The 21,340-nt window shown below is 42.3% G+C and overlaps 1 protein-coding gene across 4 annotated transcripts; it reads right to left on the minus strand.

Annotated features, from left to right (window-relative positions):
• Positions 1–5,200: 5,200 nt before the first annotated feature.
• PAQR3 (progestin and adipoQ receptor family member 3) lies at positions 5,201–21,186 on the minus strand. Of its 4 annotated transcripts, none has more exons than XM_048847320.2 (8): positions 21,050–21,186; positions 19,815–20,086; positions 19,526–19,688; positions 16,205–16,360; positions 14,873–15,070; positions 13,165–13,255; positions 9,636–9,784; positions 5,201–8,035 (listed from the first exon to the last, which is right to left on the minus strand). In XM_048847320.2, the coding sequence occupies exons 2-7, from the start codon at positions 19,997–19,999 to the stop codon at positions 9,642–9,644; spliced, it is 936 nt and encodes a 311-aa protein (XP_048703277.1). In that variant the 5' UTR covers positions 20,000–20,086; positions 21,050–21,186; the 3' UTR covers positions 5,201–8,035; positions 9,636–9,641. The 4 variants fall into 4 exon arrangements, with proteins under 4 accessions (XP_048703277.1, XP_074983567.1, XP_048703278.1 ...); XM_075127466.1 differs by having other exon boundaries at positions 19,815–20,033; positions 21,050–21,176; XM_048847321.2 differs by having other exon boundaries at positions 20,922–21,059.
• Between the last annotated feature and the right edge of the window lie 154 nt (positions 21,187–21,340).

The raw sequence follows: 21,340 nt of genomic DNA on the forward strand, positions 1-21,340 counted from the left end.
GAAATTAGTTTAACTTTTACTGGTGTTTGATTAAACAAGTTAGCAATGGCACGTTTGTTGTAAGTGGTGTAACGTTTCTCAATAGCCAGACCCTTAATACCATGGATTATAGGTTTAGAGAGAGTTTCCGCTGCCTGGTGGTCAAAATACACCTCTATCCCGATATAACGCGGTCCTCGGGAGCAAAAAATCTTACTGCGTTATATGTGAAACTGCGTTATATCGAACTTGCTTTGGCCCACCTGCTCCTTGTCCCCTGACCGCCCCCTCCAGAGACCCCCTGTCCCTAATCACCCCCAGGACCCCACCCCCTACCCAACCTCCCTGCTCCCTGTCCCCTGACTGCCCCAACTCCCTATCCACACCCCCGCCCCCTGACGGGCACTCACCGGCAGCAGCGGGAAGCAGAGCAACGTGGCCCCAGCCCGCTCCACTCCACCAGCTCCCAGCCACGGCACTCCACTTCCCGCCGCCGATGAGTAAGGGGAGGTTGGGGAAAGGATGCCCCCCGCACTCACAGGTTGTGTTATATCGGATGGAGGTGTAGTTAATGTGGTATATATCTGTATACATAAATATATTTTCCACATTACCCCTGTTCAAAATGGATATTCCAGATTTAACTAATCTTGAAATGTAACCAATTATTCCATCTAGATTTTGGAGTCTCCTATTTTAAAAGATGCCAGATTGCAGAGTTTTCTTTTGCCCAACCGTTGAGTCTTGTGCACATTCCTGATAAGATCTAGTATATTAATTAACAAAGAAGTATACAGTAATGATATATATGATTTTACACCAGAGGTGGGCAAACTACGGCCCATGGGACCGTTCTGCCCGGCCCTTGAGCTCCTGGCCGGGGAGGCTAGTCCCTGACCCCTCTCCCGCAGCCTCAGCTTGCTGTGCCGCCAGCACTCTGGGTGGCGGGGCTGCGAGCTCCTGCCGGGCAGCACAGCTGCGAGATCCGTGGGTTTAGTGTATTAAATTGCTCCCCGTAGGAATGTGTTACTTATGGAGCACCAGGGCTGGCAGCCATTAGTACACCGTAAGTCGCACATTCCTATGGGGAGCAATTTAATACACTACACCAGCCCTCCATACAGTTTTGGAACCCCAACGTGGCCCTCGGGCCAAAAAGTTTGCCCACCCGTTTTACACAGTAACCAAATCCAGCCATATTTCAGTGAGAAAGATTGAAAACCACAGGTACCTGAACTCCTTTTGCTCAATAATATCTATTTTAAATAAGAGACCTGGCCCAGCTAGCAGTCTCTCTAATGTCTCTATAGTCGATTGCATACTCAACTGTCCATATATGGTAGACTGAAGTGTAGTTGACCAGTCTGTTGTTTATAAAGCACTATCTTTTCTTCTTCCAAAACCTCGGGTTTCTTCACTGTGTACTGATACCTTCTGGTGTCTCGGTCTGTCAGATGCACCCTTAAATCACTTAAGATAGTTAACATGATACAGTTTTTGTTTGTTACATTTCTTTTCTTTTTTGTAACTAATTTATACACAGATTAATTTAGTTGATCAACAGTGTAATAAGGGCCAAATCATTTATAACACGAGCTAAGCTTTTGTACTGATTTTCCCAGTTCTTTAGCACAAATATACCTGTTTTTAGCTGTTTTTGCATAGGCAATAATTTTTACTTCCTTAATATGTGCATTACTAGTTTTTCAAAATAAATAGTGTTTGACTGCTAAAATAAATGCTCACGATTTTCTGTGATCAGGTATATTGCTCTCCCTCACTGAGCACTCTGTTTTTGCAAAAGAGATAGTACTGTAAAAGAATTTTTACCCAAGCTTTGTTAGAATTACTTTGCTTGTTATACCAATTAAACTTTTGTCACTATTTGAAAGCACAAACTTTAACCACCACTACTTCTCTTTAACCAAACAAACGAAATCAGAATAAAAATGAAAGGAAAATGAAATTTAAATGCAGGTCTATGCAAACACTTTGAGGGTATTACACTTTCAAGACATTTGGTTTTGTTTGGGAGACAAAGGTGGAAGCCTACTGAAATTGTTTGGTTAGCTTTAACATTTTGCAACATAAGATTAATATCTATGATTATATTTTTTGACATTTTTGCTGCAAGATTCTTATAACTATATTTTAATATTTAGTAAAGGTGCAACTAAGTTTATCCAACCCCCAAAAAAGAAATTAACCATGTTACCTTTGCATTAATGTTGAGGTTTCCCCCCAGTAGTTTTTTTCTTTGAACAAAAAGCCTTTGATTAATAAGAGAACCCTTTTTGTTTGCAATGGCATTATTTGTTAAGGCAGAAATATACGTGCATATATTTATAACTGAGGCCTTTTTGAGCTTTGCAAAAAAAAATTTGGAATTATGGCTATAACCTGACTGTAATATTAAAATAGTGTGGTACCACTTATACCAAAAATAACTTTTTATAATTATGAATATCAAATTGACTTGTGTTGCAACAAAAGAAAAAGAAAAGTCACATGACCCAGCATACACCAACATAGGACAACATACAGGACAAACTAACAATTAAAGATGAACAGTAAGGCATTAAAGGCTTAGTTATTAAGGCAATGCATTTTAGAAAACAGAAAGGTGAACAAAAGGGTTAAACATTTAGTTAAACAAGATACTACCTTTTTGTTTAAAACTTGTAATAAGAATTGATAAAAATTATTTTCCTACTTTGTCTTAATTTAGTCCCTTTCCATTCCTTTATATACATTACTATTTAGAAATAGGGAAAACCCCTGTTTCAAATATTAGTGGCTAGGATTAGAAGCAGAGCTCACATTTCTGTTGGTTAGCAACCATATCTTCAAGAAACTTAAGAGTCTTTTCAGCTGTTGCATGCCTGAAGGGTTAAGATAATTAATGTATTGGATTTATTTAAGTAAAGTTACCACCTTAAGCATCATGATGATTTGGTTTTTTGTTTCTTGTTTTCAATTGCTCTGTTTCTGTGATGGGGGGGCTTCTGTAATAGCTATAACTTTTAAAAACAAAGGGAGGGCAGAAGTGAGGAGAAAGCAATGTTGGGAGGGAGACAGAAGCCAAGAGAGATTAATGAACTTTGTGAGGTCAGTTTAAAGTAAAGGCAGCAGCAGTGAGTTGAGCAAACTGAAAGAGGATATAATATTTGAGAGGTTATATTAGCTCTGAGGGAAGTGCGGCTCCATGGGCTAGTGACAGGGGCTTGGGAACCAGGACCTCTGTTTTTTTTATCCTGGCTCTGAGAGGAGAGTGGGGATTGCTGCCTGCTCCTGCAAAACATGAACTTGTTCCCCCAGTTTATGTTGCTTTTGTGTGTGCGCCAAATGGATTGCAGGAATGCCCATCCCTGCTGAAGTTGACCATTTCTGGGCAACTCCACGCGTTAATGCATCCATTCCAGGTGTTAACCAGCTCACCTATGTTATTTCTATTTTCTCTTTCATCCAACAAGTCGTGGCCTCTGTCTCTCAAGGTGCTCTGTTAACCAGATTGTTTCCTCATCCATCTTATCTACCAACCTAGTCAAATCATTGGATAATTCTTTTCCCTCTGCACTTACTTCTCCCATTCATACAAGAACTGCTCTGGGTTTTGGCTTTGGTTTTGCCAGAAGCTGGCTCTCCTCATACAGTGGTAGTTACGGTGCAGTGGCCCTTGCCCATGGACTGCTTGGATAACTGCCGGTCTTGGTCATTCCACATGTCCCTATTCCAATTATCCCAGGTTCCCATCTTTTAATTTTGCTAGGGCCACCTTTTTGCATTTCTGTCCCCATCCTTCAAGCCCTGCCTAAGTATCTGAAGCCTATTGTTGTCCACCAAGATATATAATAGGGGACAGCACTTCTCTTTTTTGCAGATTCTCTACAGCTGATTTCAATTTTCTATTCTGTTCCTCTGCTTACTGTAATATATCATTAGAGCCCTGTATATCCACAGATATCGGCTTTATATCTGCAGATTTTCAGACCATTTTTGCAAATTGGATGCTGGTACAAATTTTGTATCCGCGCAGGGCTCTAAATATAGGATCTCAAAGGCCGGGAAGCAGCTGTTTGCAGCTTATAGCCTAGGAGGCTGCTTCCTCGCCTTCACATGGGAGACAGATCCTAGAGCCACGGGGGCAAATGCCCTATTGCACAATTGGCCACAGGACCTACTTTATGCATGTCCGCCCTTTCCAATATTGGGGGAAAGGTGATCCAGAAAATAACATGCAAACAGGCGATGGTAATTCATTTAATTCATCGTTGGTCAAGGAGATCTTGGTTCTTGGATCTCATAAAGCTGAAACAGGAATCCCTACTCCAGCTTCTAGGAAGACCAGATGTCCTCTAGCAAGGTACTCAGAATAACTCAGCTGGTGGCAAGCGAGAGCAGAGGAGGCATGGCCAGAGCATGTGGAGCCAAAATGCTGAACTGCTGCCGTGAAGCTTCAGAGAAAGGATTGTTGCTAGCAGGAAGGAAATTATTGGTAAGAAATTTTCCGTCCCCTCGCTGCCCACCTCCAATCGAGGTGCCAATTCAACCGACAATAAATAGTGGCTCAGCTTGCTTTGTGGTAGTACACTCACACAATCATAATATTGTAGAAGAACATTCAGATCCTTTTGTCTTGTTGGAAGTAGTTGACAGCTGAGAGTGGAAGTGAAAAGAAATGGTACCTCTTTTTTTCAGTGCTTGACATGAACATCAGGTTCCCCACCTCCCGAATCACTGCAGTTACTGTTTTAGGGTGTGATCAAATCACTCTTGGTCAGTCCAAAAGACATTTAGGAATTGGGAGAAGGCATGGAAGGGGGAGAAGACCAACTTTCCATGTTATGCGGGTGCCAAGAATCAACATTTGGGAGGTTTCCATAAAGTGGAATGATCAGACCTCTTATGGCTCAAACAAGGCCTTGTCTACTCTGGAGCAAACTGGACCATAATGCTGTAGTAAGACCATCGAGTTCATCAGCATTTTGGTATAACAGTTTCATTTAACTATTTATTTTTTAAATGTGGTATTAGACTGAATAAGGCAATTAGAACAGTATCCCTGTCATTCGTTTTGAGAAGTCTAATTTTACATTATCCTCATTATCAGATTTCTAAATGCCCAACTGCATTGTAGAAACTGGAGGTTTTGGCACTGGGGGAGTAGTACCCATTTCACTTTAATGAGACATGACTTGTGAATAATATTGTTAAGTACACATTCAGTAAACCCAAATTTATTTACAGCTTAGATATTCACATAATACACATTTAATCATGCAGCTTGATAAATTGCACTCCATGTAACTGAAACACACCATGACTTTGAATTTCCTTTTCCAGTGGTTGAAAAATGCTACAATAGTTATATAAAGATAATTAGTTTTAAAAAACGAACTAGCAACCTAAAGAAATAAAAATGCATCCACCAACACAACCAATTGCTGATTGTTTAATTTTACATGAAGTTTGTTAGAGCAGGCTTTTTCATTTGCAAGTTTCTAGTCAGGCTTCAGTAGTAATTATTAGTGCACATTAAACGTGTTTTGCAGACAAGTTTTAAAAAAAATAAATAAGGTCAGGTGTTCACACTGAAAGGCTCAGAGGTTTGGGAGGTAATCCATCAATATTATTAAATGCTAACAAAAGTCATTTCGAAACCAATTTAGTGTAGAACTCAAAGGAACTCCGCATGGTTAGACTTGTCAACAATCTACAATTTTACAATAAATACATAAACATACTAGTACAAAAATTACAGTGCCCAGAATTCTCAGTCACAAGCATAAGTACGTGTTCAAAGGCTTTACAATAGAGCCGTATCTACTGTAATAAGTCACCATCTCCATCCACAACATGGCCATTGCCAAACACCTCCTTTGAAATTCAAAGAAGTACTTTCCTTTTACCTCTGTTACCAAACAATTCCATTGTACAAGTATTAAAACACAGCCTTAGCTACTTGAAGCTAAGAGCAAAATAAAACAAGGGGAAAAAATCCTCTCTCAAAGAGGAACTTGTTTCTTCGCTTGACTCCCCTTCTCCTACCCTCCCCAACACATTTGATGGGACCCCTATCTAGGAAAGGCTTATACTAGTTTGTGTATGTTACAGAGCTTTAGGCATTCCAGCATGGGCTATTGGTTATATTTCTTTTTAGCTCGCTGACTGGTGATATACCTTTCCTCTGGCCAAGGTGATTTTTTCTTCAAGGCCACTTTCAGAAGTTCTCAGAGTGGCTACTAAGATGATCAAGAAAAGTTGTAGCCAAACATGTAGCTGGCATTTTGAGAGACCACACATCAGCCACTAGGCTAAATGTTTCTATTGATTCTAAGCATGACCCTGGATAGTCATTCCCAAAACAGGGACTTCAACGTAACTGTAAAGAAAACAAGTGCCTGCACAGGATCATTTCCTGTAGAACATCATCCCATCCACACTGAAGTAACTACTGTGTTGGAGGACATGATTACAACTGTGCTTCCCTGACAATGGACATACAGGTCAGTCTCACGTTGGACTGTTACTGAGTTGTAATCAGATCTGCCAACATACTGGTTACTGATCTAGAAGAAACTTGAGAGAAACACTGATTCTAACGTTTATCACATTAGCCAGCAGCATTTAATGCAACTGTTCAAGTGAATGTAAACACAAGCAATTACCCTCCAGAAGCTATTTAAGATTTTAATTCCATTCAAAAACAAAAATTTTTCCAACCAGCTTCAGAGACCATGTACATTGAAATCTATATAATAAAATAAAGATCTTTCAATCCCTGCAACAGAACACCACAACTGTTCAGGAGTTTAAGGTATCTGGTTGGCATTAAGGAATCCAGACACTTTCTGTACTGACATGAAAAATTATTTTTTAAAAGTTTTTCAAGGCAAAATAAATTTAAAATAAACTGCAATTTTTAAAACCAGGATTCAACCTGAGAGAGACTAATCTAGAGGCAAATACTGAGTCTCCTTTTATGAATAGCTACAGAAAACTTATGGTAACAGACATGTTTAAGTAAGAGAGACTACACAGTGCTAAAAGAACACTGATGCATTTGTTCATATTAATCAGAAGGCCATATTTTCTCTTTAGATCTGGATTATTTTTGTGGACAGTTACTTGGGATTATTTATACCAGTCTAATACAGGGCCAGTTGCTGGTGTAAACTCCTGCAATGTACATTAAGTGTAATGCTACAGTCTATTGACCACAACCGGTTAATAAACTTAAGCCTACAGTTGCTGGATAGCCTTTTCTCAAGAGTTAAATTTTCAAAATCACAGAAGTCACTTAAGTTCTTGAGAAAAACCTAGAAACTCAATGGCACAAATCAGTACCACTGTCCATTTCAAATGAAGGAATTAATTTTAAAGTTACTGATGATGAAACAGAGTGGAAGGAGAGCATCCATTTGATTTTTCAAAAAGAAAAAACTTTGTTAAAAAAAAAAGTACGAATCCATTGAATTCAGATTTAAATATAACAGCAATGTCATAGCATGCACACAACAATTAGATAGTAAGTCTAGAAGATACACCACACTGTATGGATTTGAAAAGGTCTAAGACCAGGTCCCAAGAAGCAATTTATCACAGGAGCTTTAGAAGCATGCTGTTTAGGGCAAATTTCTTCAGAGTACTCTTTAATGAAGTCTGAAAGTGAAGTCCAAATCAAGGAGAGAGTCATCTGCTGTTCACCAAGAGTACACATCGCTGCCTTTCATGTTTTACCAGTCAGAAGAAGGAATGTAATTATTCATATCCTGTTTTTACATGGTCTGATTACATAACCTCTCTATAGGAAGACCTGCACAGTTGTTCTCTGCTTCACTGCAGAATGTACAGTGGTTGAGGTGAATATGAGTCATTTTGAAGACCTAAGCAGTCATTGTCTCAAAAAACCCTCTGTTGGTATGCCATCCCAGCAAGTAGAAACACAGTCCCGCAGGTAATAGAGAGCAGCTGCCTCAGGGCATGGTTTCGGAAATCAGCATGCAACTAAGGACTAGACATTCATAGTCAGAACTTCTGTTGCAGTACGAGAATTCTGAAAGATAGAGGGAGACAAGTTTCATCAGACTACAAACATCAACTGTCTACACTTTTTTTAAAAAAAAACCCCAAAAGGATTGACAAATGTTGGGGGAATTAACAAAATGGAGTGAAAAGAAGGGTGTCAGTGATAGCCCATTCTGCCATCCTCTCTCTCACAGAGTAGCACCTTACTCTGTGCATCTCCCCAGTGACTTCAGAGTGGCTACTGAAGGAGTAAGATGTTACTCAGCATGAGTAAAGGTGGCAGAATTTTTCTCAACACCAAATTGTTCAATTAAATTACTATTTCTTCATATAGAGAAATTTCATGTTGGACAGACAGCTGGGATTTTGTCATTTAGAGAAATTTCATGTCGGACAGCAAGGACAGAAAAATGCAATGGAAGTATCTTTTCATCTTAAATTTCAAAGGCAATATCTAGCACTAGAGTCTGGGGTGAGTAAGTATTCTAGAACGAGTCCTAGTAGAGACAGTGCAGACAAATGCCCTGTCCTTTACCAATCTTACGAATTTAAGTGCAATTATAGCTAGATTACAGGTAAGACAATTCAGCCATGTTCCAGAGGATCCTAAATGTTTTCTGTTTATAGTTTTCACTGGTTAAGCTATATCCGTCTAGCACTTTATTTTAAGTGCCTTTGCCAATTTTGTACTTTCCACATTTGAAAACCTCTAAGCCTTCCTGTGCTTTGAATGGAGCTCCATTTAACATGGCTGTCTTTGCTTACTTGCAACATCTCTAGTACTACATCATGCCAGAGCATTTCTGTGCCTTGTGCAGTCCCTTTGCTTTTCCATCTACCTGTGCTGTTACACATTTGCTTTTATTCTTTAGGGGAGAAAGCAGAAAGTGTGGGTGTGTTATAACAAGTTTTGGAGAAAAATAAGGAAGAGGCAATTTAGTGGAAAAATAATATACTGTACAGTAAAAATCTAAGCAATGTGCAGAGTAAATGTGATTATTGCAGAATATCAAATATCAAGAAAATGAAAACAAAATAAATTGAGACATTATGAAAAAACTTATCAAAATTATAGCCTGAATGTTCACTAGAAAAAACATGCAGGGCTTTTACTATGAGATTGTAAATCAAAGTTTGGATCTAAGTGGTAGTTAGCATCCCTGTATCAAGGATGTGATGGACTGATCTGAGTCTCTTCTGGCTTATCCTAGTTTAACAACTATGTAACTCCCCTGGCTATAATGGAGTTTGGCCCAATTTATACTTGTGTAAGCAAGCAGATAATCTGGACTGAATACATATATTCAGTTGCTGAGCTTGGTCATAGTGTCAGCTTCCCCTACACCTACATACACAAATAATGTTGAACACCCACCAACTCTCCAGTTTTGCCTGGAGGATCTTATCAGGAAATTCAGCTGTGTGTAGAAGCTGAATATTCCATATAACTCTTCAAGTGATGTATCTTTCATGGATAAAAAGTGCTACCCTGTGGTTCTGTTCTGGAGCATTAGCACAAATTAGGAAAGAAAGCAAACTGAACCTTGTGACAGAAAGGCTCAAAGCAAGATGGTCAAACCCCACACCCGCTATATCTTCATGTCTCCATGCATATAGGACTGCCATACCTTCATTCATAAATGTGTACTGTAGTCAGGACAGGGCTTGCTGTGTCTGTATTGCATGATATACACTGTAGATTGATGCCACCAATACAACATTACTACTGCAAGGATATGCCATACTTGGTGACTAGAGCCAAGGTAGTTTAATTGTCCTTTTGGAAAAAGCAAAGAGATTGTCTACGTTATAATATTCAACATAACTGCTGCAGTAGCAACTCTAGCCTGGAGGTTGAAGCTCTCATGCATTTGAATAATTTCTGATAAACATGCATGCATTGAAGGGAAAGTACTGTATATCTCTAGGCCAGCTTTAAATGGAAAATGTATGCAAGTGCATTAAATGTAGGCTCAGATTACATATTTGCAAGTCCATCTGACTATTTAAGGATACAAGGGCTTGTCTATACTCATGTTTTTGGCTACTGGTGCAAACCCTTAGTGGAGACACAATACAAGAGCCAGTTTACACTAGTACCCAACATTTACATTAGGGGTTTGTATCAGTGCAGCTGTATGGGTGGCTATAAACCCCAGTGCCCATAAGCAATTGCCACATGTGTACAGATACACAATGCACATGGGCACACTGGGTATTTAAGCATGCATGATACACATGTGCAAACAAAGGAGTACATCTAATTGGAAAATCTGGACCCGACTGGCGTTTAATACCCAGACCTACTAAAGTTAGTAAAGTGAGCTAATTGAACCCCAAGGACTAGAGAAGAAGCAAATAAGTAGATGCTCACTATCTACCAGGCTCCTCCAGGGCCCAATTCAACTCCCATGGAAACTAATAAGGTCTGTAGCGGGGTGGTTCCCCCTCCAGCCCTGGGAGAGGGCTGGGGCTGTGGAGAAAAGCCCAGGCTGATTAAGGGAACAGCTGCAGCTGTGGCCAGCTCAATCAGACCCAGCTGGCTCCTATAAGAGGCTGTGAGCCAGGAGCCATTAGTCAGTCTCCCTCTGCCTGTAAGCTGCTGAGCAGGACACCTAGATTGGAGCAGGGCTAGGGAAGGACCAGAGGAGAGTTTCCAGCCTAGAAAGCCTCAAGCTGCAGGCCTGACTATAGGCTGAATAAGTGCAGCCCATGGGTAGGCGGAGGCAGCAGGTCCAAACCTCCTTGCCTGTGATGAGTGGAGTATACACTACAGTTCCCCCCCGCCCCTCCCTGATACAAGGGGCTAAGCGGGGACTGGCAGCAGCCCAGACTGAGGCGAGGTGGGGTTAGAGGGTGGGGAGACCCAGAACCTGAGAGTGTGGGGATACTGCCAGGGAGGCAGCACCTCAGAGAAAGGGGCAGGGGGTCTTGGGAGGGGCCGGTGGTAAGGCAGATCACTGGCCTGCAGAGGGCGCTCCAGTGTCTGGATGAGCTAATTTCTGATGACTACCAGCAGGAAGCGCCACCGGGTGAGTCCGAACGTTTACACGGTCCTTTCACTAACTTTAATTATAAAGTTATATTGGATCCTAGTACTCAATACAATACTACACTAGGGAAGCTGTCACTGGTACAATTAAAATGTTTTCCAAAGTTGAATCTCTACATGGGAATTTATAGCAAGTGGTTAACTTTCAATAAATCACAATTTTATTTCTAGTTATATTACAGTGGTATTCTCTGCAATAAGTACCACATTCCCTTTTATGAAATGATGTGCCATTTGGCCATACCCAAGATCTTTTCTGTGTGAGTGCACCTCTCTGTAAAAATCCACAACGTTATTTTCCTTTAAATATCTCTCCTCCTGTGATGCCTATAAAACACTCAATCTTGACTAGACAGCTGATGTGCTGCTCAGTAGATGAATCATAATTGTCTTACTATTATTGTGTGCGCCCTTAAACTGTTTGTCATAGCCACTCATTTCTTGTTATACACTTATAGCACGCCCTTTGGGGTAGGGATGTACTTTCCATTATTTATATATAGTATCTAACACAACTTAACTCCAATCCTGATTGGGAACTGTGAAGGAGTATGTGTCCCACACAGGTAATGATAGTAAACTGGAGAGACACAGCGATTAGTGCACTTGGTTGCACCTGGAAGATGGGCCAGGCCCAAGTGAAGATGAAGCACAGCTGTGTGGTAAGCATAAAAGGGAGGAAGTCAAGATGAGAAGGAGGCTGCAGGGAGAGAAGGGGAGGGTGACCTCTACAGCTGTTCTCTGGCTGCTAGAGAGTGGAGGAAAGGCCTAGAGAGGCAGATATATAGTATGCTGGGGGGCTGTGAGAGGACCTGAAGGAAGGTCAAGGTACAAAGTCTAGTGAGGCAGCCGAGGGAGCAGATCATAGCTGCTTGCCACAAGACCTCTAGACTGCAACCCAGAGGAGGTGGAGGGCCTGGGTTCCCCTACCAGTCCACCAGGAAACACCCTGACACAAAAGGGAGAACTATTATTTGGAGCCAAGCCTCCAGGAAGAAAGTCCTGGGACACATTGCTCTGCACAAGAGTAGGACAACCTTGCAGAGCCTGGGAAGGGGCGAAGAGTTATGTTTCTGTTTTTTGGAATCTTTGCTTACCCTAGAAGGGGTGAAACTGAAGGTAACCAGGCCAGGGACCCAAGGGAGACCACCTCAGGGTCAGAGTGGCTATCAACAAGGGATGCTAGAGGAGGAGAGCCTGCTATGCCACGCCAGGCCCAGCCTCAAGGGAATGCAGCAGTGGTTAGTCTACTCTCCAGCTGGGGTTTAGGTTCTACAGCAATAGCTTATGGGACATACATTTAGTAAATAAAACAATGGTACAAAAAACTTACCTGTAGGTGTAACTTGATATTTTTGCCTTAAAAATTAGAGCAGTCAGTGCACATTAATCCTTTGTTTATCCTAGTCTAGTACCAACACTCATACTAGCTGGAAAACACTATAACCTTACAGCTTTTTATACTTACAGAGCACTATTTATCAAAGGATCTCAAAGCACTTCAGACAGGTAATTATTCCCTTTTTAGAACTGGAGAAAATGACAGCCAGCAGTCAGTGAGAGCTGAGTGTGATCAGCACTCGGGGGGGGGGGGGGAACCCCAAGCTCTGGAGCTGGGATTTTCCAAGGAGCCTAAGTGAGTTAGCCTTCCAAATCCCACTTCGTTTTATTAGGAGAATAATAATCACTTGCCATAAGTGGATGAACTGTTGACCAAGTGTGCTGCAATACCAAGAAATCATATAGTACAGGTAAAGTTCCAAGATCCTTTGGAGGTTAAATTGAGATTGTTGGGATACTGACACTACTTTATATGACTTATTTGTATATTTTCCAATTTTATACAAGTGTTAATGATCCTTCTGCCCCCCTTAACATGTCTTGCCACTAGATTATGATTTAGCTGAATTCCTGCAGGCTCAGAGAAGCTACTAGCATGACTGCAGCAAATGCATACAGAGAGCACAGTATAAAACACAGATATGGCTGCTTAATGTAGGACATGTTCACCCTTGTTTTTTAACGACCATTCAAAACACACTCCTTCTGGAAGGGCATCTAAAGAAAGTATAACCAACTAAGTACACTGCAAAAGATAATCATACCTGGGAAGTATCTTTCTGGAACTTTGGAAATGTAAAAGAGAAAAGCTACAGCAGCAATCAAGTACATCGCAATTACTCGAGGAGCAAACTCCTGCAAAAGAAAATGAAGCTTTGCTTAGTATTAGAACACGAACATCTACTTCATAACCTTTGTCTAGCAAGTGCACTGCATACTTTGCAAGGACAAAGCTTTAATCTCATTATTTTATTTACATGAATGTTGAACAGACTTCAAATCTGTTAGAAGTATCAAAACCTGAGACCGAAGAGGTTAAAGCTTAGCCCCATCTTTGTGCTTGAAACCAACCCCGCCTCCATTTTCTCTGGGCAAAGGTGAAAGTCCACAATAGGAGATGCGTTGTTGTTTGGTTTTTTTTAATACGTTCACACTGTGCCTAAGAACAGATTTCCTTAGACCAGTCCCCACAACTCTACACTGAAGCATTTCCCTTAGTAAGAATGCATTTAAAATGCTTGACTAATGAAAAAAGGTGGATCAATCAATGCCCTGTAAGTTCCTTTTGGAGCTACGGACCTAGTAAAAGGTAGTGGGAGGGAAAAGGTTACTAAATCAGCTTGGAATCTTTGACCATGTGAAGCATAACTTACCACACATGATCTCACGAGGCTTCTAAACACCAGATGGGAAAAGGGATGAAACTGTTCCAGTGGAAAGCAACCTATACATTAGTTTGGTCTTTTTAAGTCCCCATTACCACAGTATCTTGCTGCCAAAAACAAAGCTTTCTATTTTTAGATGTACGGGAACAAGACCAGTAACATGGACTTGTGCACAGAAGTACTTTGAATACCCAGGCAATACTACTTACTGCTAGTGAGTGTATAGAAAAAAATAGTTTTTAAAATTTTTTTGAAGAGCAGCCTATTCTAAAGTCCATTAAGGTGCCAGTGTAAGAACCGGCACAGATTAGCATCATGGTAGGCTCTCATCTGTGTCTAGTTCATTATATAACTCCTATTTTACCATAAGACTGGTATATATTTCCCTCTTTCACCCTGCCATGCTCCTTGCTTTTCAGGATTAGGTAACCTTTACAACAGATTACTTTCCTAGCTGGTGTATAACTGTTAACATTAGTAACTTCATAAAATATGAATAATCGGTGGGTCACTTAAAAGGCAAAGGTGTGTGTGTGTGTGTATATATATATATATATATATATATATATATATATATATATTTTGCTCATTTCTGCCTTTGACACAAACTCCAAGTAAGGGGCTCTGCCCCAGAAGAAGACTAGAGTTAGAATCTGGCCCCTACCTCCGCCACTTTATTTCAGGGGGGCGAAGGCAATAGAGAATCTGCACCAGTGCTCCCTGACGCAGACTACTACTTTCCACTACACTGATTTGACTGCACACAGCACCCGTCTGGAGGCAGGCAATACACTGACCCCACACGGGTTGTTGTGTCCCAGGGGTGTGTATCTAGGGTCACAGTAGCTCCCTTTTTTTTCCTCTCCTCTCCTCCCCCGCCCCTTCTCACAAGGCAGGATTAAATAGTATGTTGTAAACAGATTTAATTGCTGCATCTTGTTTTTAGTTTCCCATCCTGAATTTAATATTTGAAGCTCTGCAATAGGTAAATCCAATTAAAAGCTATTAATTTTTTAACCACTCTTATATTCCAAAAGTGGGGAGACAGCCAGAAAAGCAGAGGAACTGGGTCTGCTTCTCAGCTTACCTGCACAATAGATGCACCAACTCCTCCATTGAGCCAAACCCAGTGGATAGTAGGAATGACTCCATATCCGGAGACAGAGCAAAAGATGACAGAACGCAGTCTGTGCCACTGTTGAGTGAGGTAGCTGGGATGAATCTGAGCAAAGAATACTGCAAGGATCATAGCAAGCACAGTGATCAAGTATACCTGACGCCAGTACTGCGGAAAAGGAGAAAAGAAAATACATGTTTTTTTTCTTCTTTGGGTAGGTGTGAAAATAATTTAATACCCTTGGCAGAAAATGTACAAAATTAATTAGAAATCAAATGCAGAGAAGGCTAACCAGTGTTTTGTCCACACACACTTTTCACCATATACAAAATTGCATAAGCTACTGTGTTCCCTAAAGAGTTTTAAGTTTGCTCCTGCACTAGTTTAACAGGTTGGAATTGGTTCTACGGCTGAATTCAGATACTTCACATTTATTCTTTATTACCAATGGATAAGACAACAAAAGGTTTTGAAGGGAAACTACTTTCCCCTTCCCTACACCCATACAAATGGATGGGGAAGAGAAGGCAGGTTGTGGACCATCCTAATCACCCCCATTTCCAAAAAGGCCTTTGGGGATGCAGTAATTTCCCCTAAACTCTTGCCTGTGTAAAACTAATACTTGTTTATATAAACTAGAAAGCCCAGCAACCACTCTTCTCCTAACTTCTCAACTATCCCCCTTTCTTTTCTTGTCTAATACCATCTCCTGTTTCCCCATCCTTAAGTTCTTCCAGCCTTCTAGATCCTTGTCTGTTCCAAACCACTGGGTCTTTTTGACAAAGTGATTTTTGGCGTAACCTGATGAGCTGCAAAAATACAGTGCCTTCAAGGGACAGCTGAATTCCAGGATGCCTTCCAAAAACCCAAATTTATTTCCAGTAAGAACCAGCAATTTGTGGCAGATAGGAAACCAACCTTGTTTTTGCCAAATGTAAGCTAGTCAACAAGTGTAAACAACATAGATCAGCTGGCAGGCCAGTAATGCTGAATTATTTTTGATTGTGTGCTCATTTCTGAGCCAACTTGCTGTGTTCAACAATTCTGGATGCAATAAAATCCAGGTTTTCAGGATCTTTCGTAACACATCAGTGATCAAAATCCAATTAATCACTTTTCATGGGAAAGGTATACTAATATTTGAAAGGACTCCAGTTCCCCTCACTACTCAGTTAATTCTGCACCCCTTGCAGGTTCTGCAACTAACTTCTTGCATGGGGTGTGAGAAATCAGCCGGGTGAGGCCATGCAGGTCAGATATGAAGTGTTCACTTTATTGCACAAAAAGCACATTAAAACTTACATTATTACAGTAAAATGCATAAAACACTCCTGATACGTAGCAGCCCAGGATCCCAATGGAAATTCCTGCATAATCTAATGCCATCCATCGACGGCTAGTCTTCTCTGAGCGATGGCAGCAGAAAAGATGATATCCTACTGAGCAAAGCATACAGACCTGTAAAAATGTTCAAACAAATCCATGTTAATTTCTTCCAGGCCTAGTTTATGGCAACATGAAATTAAAGCAAAAAAATTATTGGGCTTAGTCTATGAAGCTGTCAAGTCTAGGATTAACCTTCTGATGCTGTTATATATTTCACACTGCTACCGGGTGTCAGGAAATCATGCTTCCTACCAATGCTGAAATAGCTAGCTGACCAAACCAAGCTACTTAGAAAAAGGTCAACCGCAGTTAAGGGGAAAAATCCTACCCAGCCTGGGTAGGCACAAAAGGCTTGATTGGCAGTGCAACCAATGAGATTTTGCTGAGGAGGGGGAGCAGGAAGATATGCAGGGCAAGTCTGTACACAGGAGTGCATGGCTCTGCAGCAGCTGCTTATATTTCAGTGCGGAGAGGCGGTTTGGGTGTGCACCTAGTGGATCCACTGGCCAAACCACCACATGTAGGGATGAGGAGGGAAAGAAGTGGGAAGCTTCTGGGGTATCCAGCTCTAATGCCATTCCACAAATTGAAGAGAGAGGATTCCATCACCCCAGACTTATTCAATGTATAGTCCACTTATGCTGGGACCAGTATTTGTCCCTTCCTTATTTATTCTCTCTCAGATAATTTTTTTGAGAAAAAGAGAGTGTGACAGTACTTCCTAAGTGGTCTTCAACAACCATGGTTTGAAAAATTTACCAGTCACCTACTACATAGAGATGTCTACAAGGAGGGAATCACTAACTGGGTAAATGGACAGAACCCGTCCTAGTCACCCAGTTCAAACCATAGCTGATGGGAAGAGCGAGAAAGTGCTGGTCTTTCTCTCCACTCCTTGCCCATGGGGGAGCCCGTATTTCATAAGGACTTCGGCAAGTAGCTGACTGATACATTTGAAGCTGCTGGGAAGGAAAGGGTGGGAGTGTCTCTCTCTGACACACCTCAGTCCACACAACTTTCCTTTGGGCTGGTGAGGAAAAATATTTCTTCCATTCCTAGGAGGATGGAGTCTGTGCCTTTGCCCATCTGATAGAGTAGGGTGAAATTAACTAGAATCTGACAGGTTTCACTGCTGCTGATTTCACTACTAGGATGGTATTTGCCAAACTAGATCTGCATGTATCATCAATAGTCTATGTGGCCCTTATGTGTAACCTGCAGCATGAAACATTGAGAACTATGCAGTTAAGGATCAGGGATCCATGGAAGGATCTCTCTCAGTGCAATAATTGTCCAAAATTTTCATTTGCCAAAACACTTTGTAATGGAAACAGTAAAAAGAACAAAGTTCCTGTATACTTCACTGTTACTACAGCAACTGGATAGGTGCTTCCTCTTTCCCACATATTAGCAGCTACCCATCAGTGCAAAGAGTTCATATTAAATTCTTCAAACTTGAACACCTCATCAAAAGGCCAAAGGCTCAAACAGATTTCAACTTATGTCTTCTGCTCCTAGCACTGACCCAAGCGTTGTGGGGGTTCCAAGGGTATGTAATGTTCCATAACATACATGCTTCAAAGACAGTTCTGAGTTTCAACCTTGAGTTACCAGCACACACGCAAAAATTATTCAACATCTATAAATTTTTCACTCTAACATGACAATTTTTATTTTAATAAAAATATCATAGGTTAATCTCTGTGGCACACTGAATTTAGACATCCAGCTTATACACACCAGCCTCCAACTAAATGTTTGATTCAATTCAGCAAATAACTCTTCCAATTTTTTTTTTAATTGCCAAAGTCATCACATTTTAATCCTAATTAGACCTCCACACAAGAGAATAATGGATAGGTGGTATTTGAATTTTAACCAACAAGAGGCTCCTTATGATCCAAAATGTACAAGTTACAATTACAATATTTTTGTCAGTATATGCTGTATGCAGGTGATGGTACAATTTGATGTATCTACTAAGAATCAGTTTTCTGCAGTATGGATAATTATTTCTCAGTTAAAAATTAAACAGGTTAAAGTCTGAAAGCTATTATCTCCTTGATGAGCGCAGATTGTTGTGCTGACAAATTCTTCCCTCCCTCAAGGAATCTTCTATATTCCTTATGTTCCTCTTTTTTAAAAGCTATCAAAGAAGGGGATCCAAGCAAGGCCCATCAACATAGCTTATATATAATCAGGAGGGGCCACTATTGAGAAACCTGGAGTATAAAGCACTGGAATGCTATATTAACAATTCCCACTGGACTGGGAAGCAATGAACTAGGAAACTTTCTATTGGCCATTAGCCAATGACAGTCACAAGTGAAAATGTAAATACTTAGGAGCCTGAATCCAACAGGAGTTGAGGACACTTAACACTTTTCAGAAGATGTTCATTGAAAGGGTGCACCCCACCCCTTATTACTGCTTTAATCTGCCAGCATGTTAGCTGCCCTGCATGTTAAACCAAGGCTGAAAGATCTTCCAGTGTACTTGTAAATGCCACTGAACAATAGATGTGGCAAAGTACTTGCCTTGCCAACTACTGTGCTAAATATTCCCTCTAGCTGTGTTCAACCATCTATGCTTCATACTACATCTGGCTATTTAGCTGAAAAATAATTGGACAACTATACTTCTTAGTCAAACAACCACATTTTAAATCCAGATTTTTCCCTAACCTGGTTGAAATCAAGTTCTGGTTTGCCACACTGTATAACCAAGTACTACCACTAAACCTCTGTGTGGATATATTTTGAAGTATAGGTGATAAAGCTGCTGAAGGTTTAAGACAGGCTTTTTAGAGACTAATTTTCTACCCCAAACCCTGATGTACTGATAGTTCAGCTGTTCTTCCAAAAGTATAACTACATATTTTAAATTTCCCTTTCTGTTCACAGAGCTTTCTTTGCTACTTCGGTCAAGTCTCAAGATTGAACTAAACAATTATTATCCTGAAAATGATGAAAAATGACAGTGACAAATATTTTTAGGTTTCAGAGTAGCAACCGTGTTAGTCTGTATCCGTAAAAAGAAAAGGAGTACCTGTGGCACTTAGAGACTAACAAATTTATTAGAGCATAAGCTTTCCTGAGCTACAGCTCTGTAGCTCACGAAAGCTTATGCTCTAATAAATTTGTTAGTCTCTAAGATGCCACAGGTACTCCTTTTCTTTTTAAGTATTTTTTAAAAACTCCAGTATGTGTTTCAAAACTAGTTCATGAAAGGACTTACTTGAAAGCAGAAGAGGCAAATAGAACAGATAACAAAGTCTTCTCTAGAGGCACTCGCTGAAGGTAATACAGAAGTCATGTCATATATGCCCAAAGTGAAGAAAAGGAAAAAGCCCAGTAAGTGACTCCAGATGTTTACTGTCTCATTGGATAAAATGAACAGACTAAAAGAAAAAAGATACAATAGCAGATATTCAGAAAGTGGTGTGTGGAACTGATAATCATCATTTTAGCAAGCGTTCAGCAAAAGCATAAATCTTGCTTTTAACATCCCAATCAACTTATGTTACCTTTTTAAACACAGCCTAGAAGGGAGATAAGCCCTGTAGCCATCTGTAATATAAGGATTGTCCTTAAGGAACACAGGAATCTGCTCATAGGTATACAAGCGGATTCCCCGAGGTACCAGAACAGGCCAGTACTGGTAGCTTCCTAGCTCGATGTAATGGGCGCTCTTCAAAAGCTTCTGATGCATGGTGGTAGCGTCAGAGTCAGCAGCTAAGGCAAGACTGAACAGAATATCTAATTATGCTCCAGGCACCTGCTCTCTGTTATAATATGCCTGAAAAACAAAACAACATTTGCTGGATCACTTATTACAGCTTATGTCACAGGTAGAAACAAGTCTGGCCACCACAAAGTTTGGCAGCTACACTGATGCCTTTCTGTAGTCAGGAATTGCCCCTTTCCGAGCAGTTCTCCTCCCTGTGTTATTGTCGGCTAATTGCCAGGCACAATTTTCTCACCGACTACCTTTACAAAATGAGTGGGCAGAGGGCCCAGAGTCACTCCTCTAACTACCCTGTCTGCTCAGTGCTCTGTCGTGGTCAAGTGTCATAGAATCATAGAAGATTAGAGTTGGTGTCCGTCTGCCCCCAGGGCGCAGGGGAAGCACAAGGCACAGGGGGGCAATAACCCTCCAGCTGAAAAGGAACCAAATCCCAGCCCCGCCCCGGCCACGATTCAGCCCGAGGCTGCTCCCTCAGAGGTGGGCACGGAGAGCTGGCGCCCTGCGTCGGTCCTGGCCCCGGTGACCAGGGGGTGGCGCAGAGCCTACGGGGAGGGGGCACGATCCCCCTTCGCGCCTGCCCTAGCCGGTGCCGCGGCGCTGTTCAGCCCAGCCAGGCCCCCCAGCCCGGAAGCGGCTGCCCGGCCGGTGGGGCGCCCTTTGAGCGGGGCGGGGCAGCCAGGCCCGGCGAGACGAATGGGACCCCCTCCCCCCTCATTTCACTGTGTTTTACCCAGACGCTAGAGAGGTTTGGGTCCCCCTGAGCGCGGGGCCCGCCCGTGCCTCCCCCGCCTCAGCCCTGGGAGCGGGGCGGGTGCAGGGTCCCCGCTCCAAACCCCCCCCGCAGCCTAGCAGAGCCCGAGGGGCCGGGAGAACCGCCGCCGCTCACCGGCCGGGGCCGGGCCCCCCCACCAGCACATCCCGCAGCCGGAGGGCGGCGGCGCCCTCGCTGACAGGGAGGAACCGGGCGCTTCCTCGCCGGCCGGCTCCAGCCCCGCGCGCGGATGTCGCACTCACTGCGCGACGCGGCCCAAGGCGCAGAGCCTCCACGTGCGTGCGCGGCGCCCCTCTCCGCACGGCGGGGGCCCGACCTCCGCGGCAGAGGGCAGGGGCGCGAGCTTGTGACGTCTCCAGCTCAACCGACGCATGTGCGCGCGGGCGCAGCCGGGGGACCGAAGGCGGCGGTTCGGGCCGCGCGCGGGGTCCGACGGGGAGACGCTGCCGCAGCGCCCCCCCCCCCCCGCACCTGCTCTAGCCTGCCTGCAGGGGGCGCTGTGCGGGCGGGGAGAGCCCCCCCCCCCCCCCCAC

The sequence above is a fragment of the Caretta caretta genome, chromosome 4 (genome assembly GCF_965140235.1).
Source record: "Caretta caretta isolate rCarCar2 chromosome 4, rCarCar1.hap1, whole genome shotgun sequence".
Classification (NCBI taxonomy): Eukaryota; Metazoa; Chordata; order Testudines; family Cheloniidae; genus Caretta; species Caretta caretta.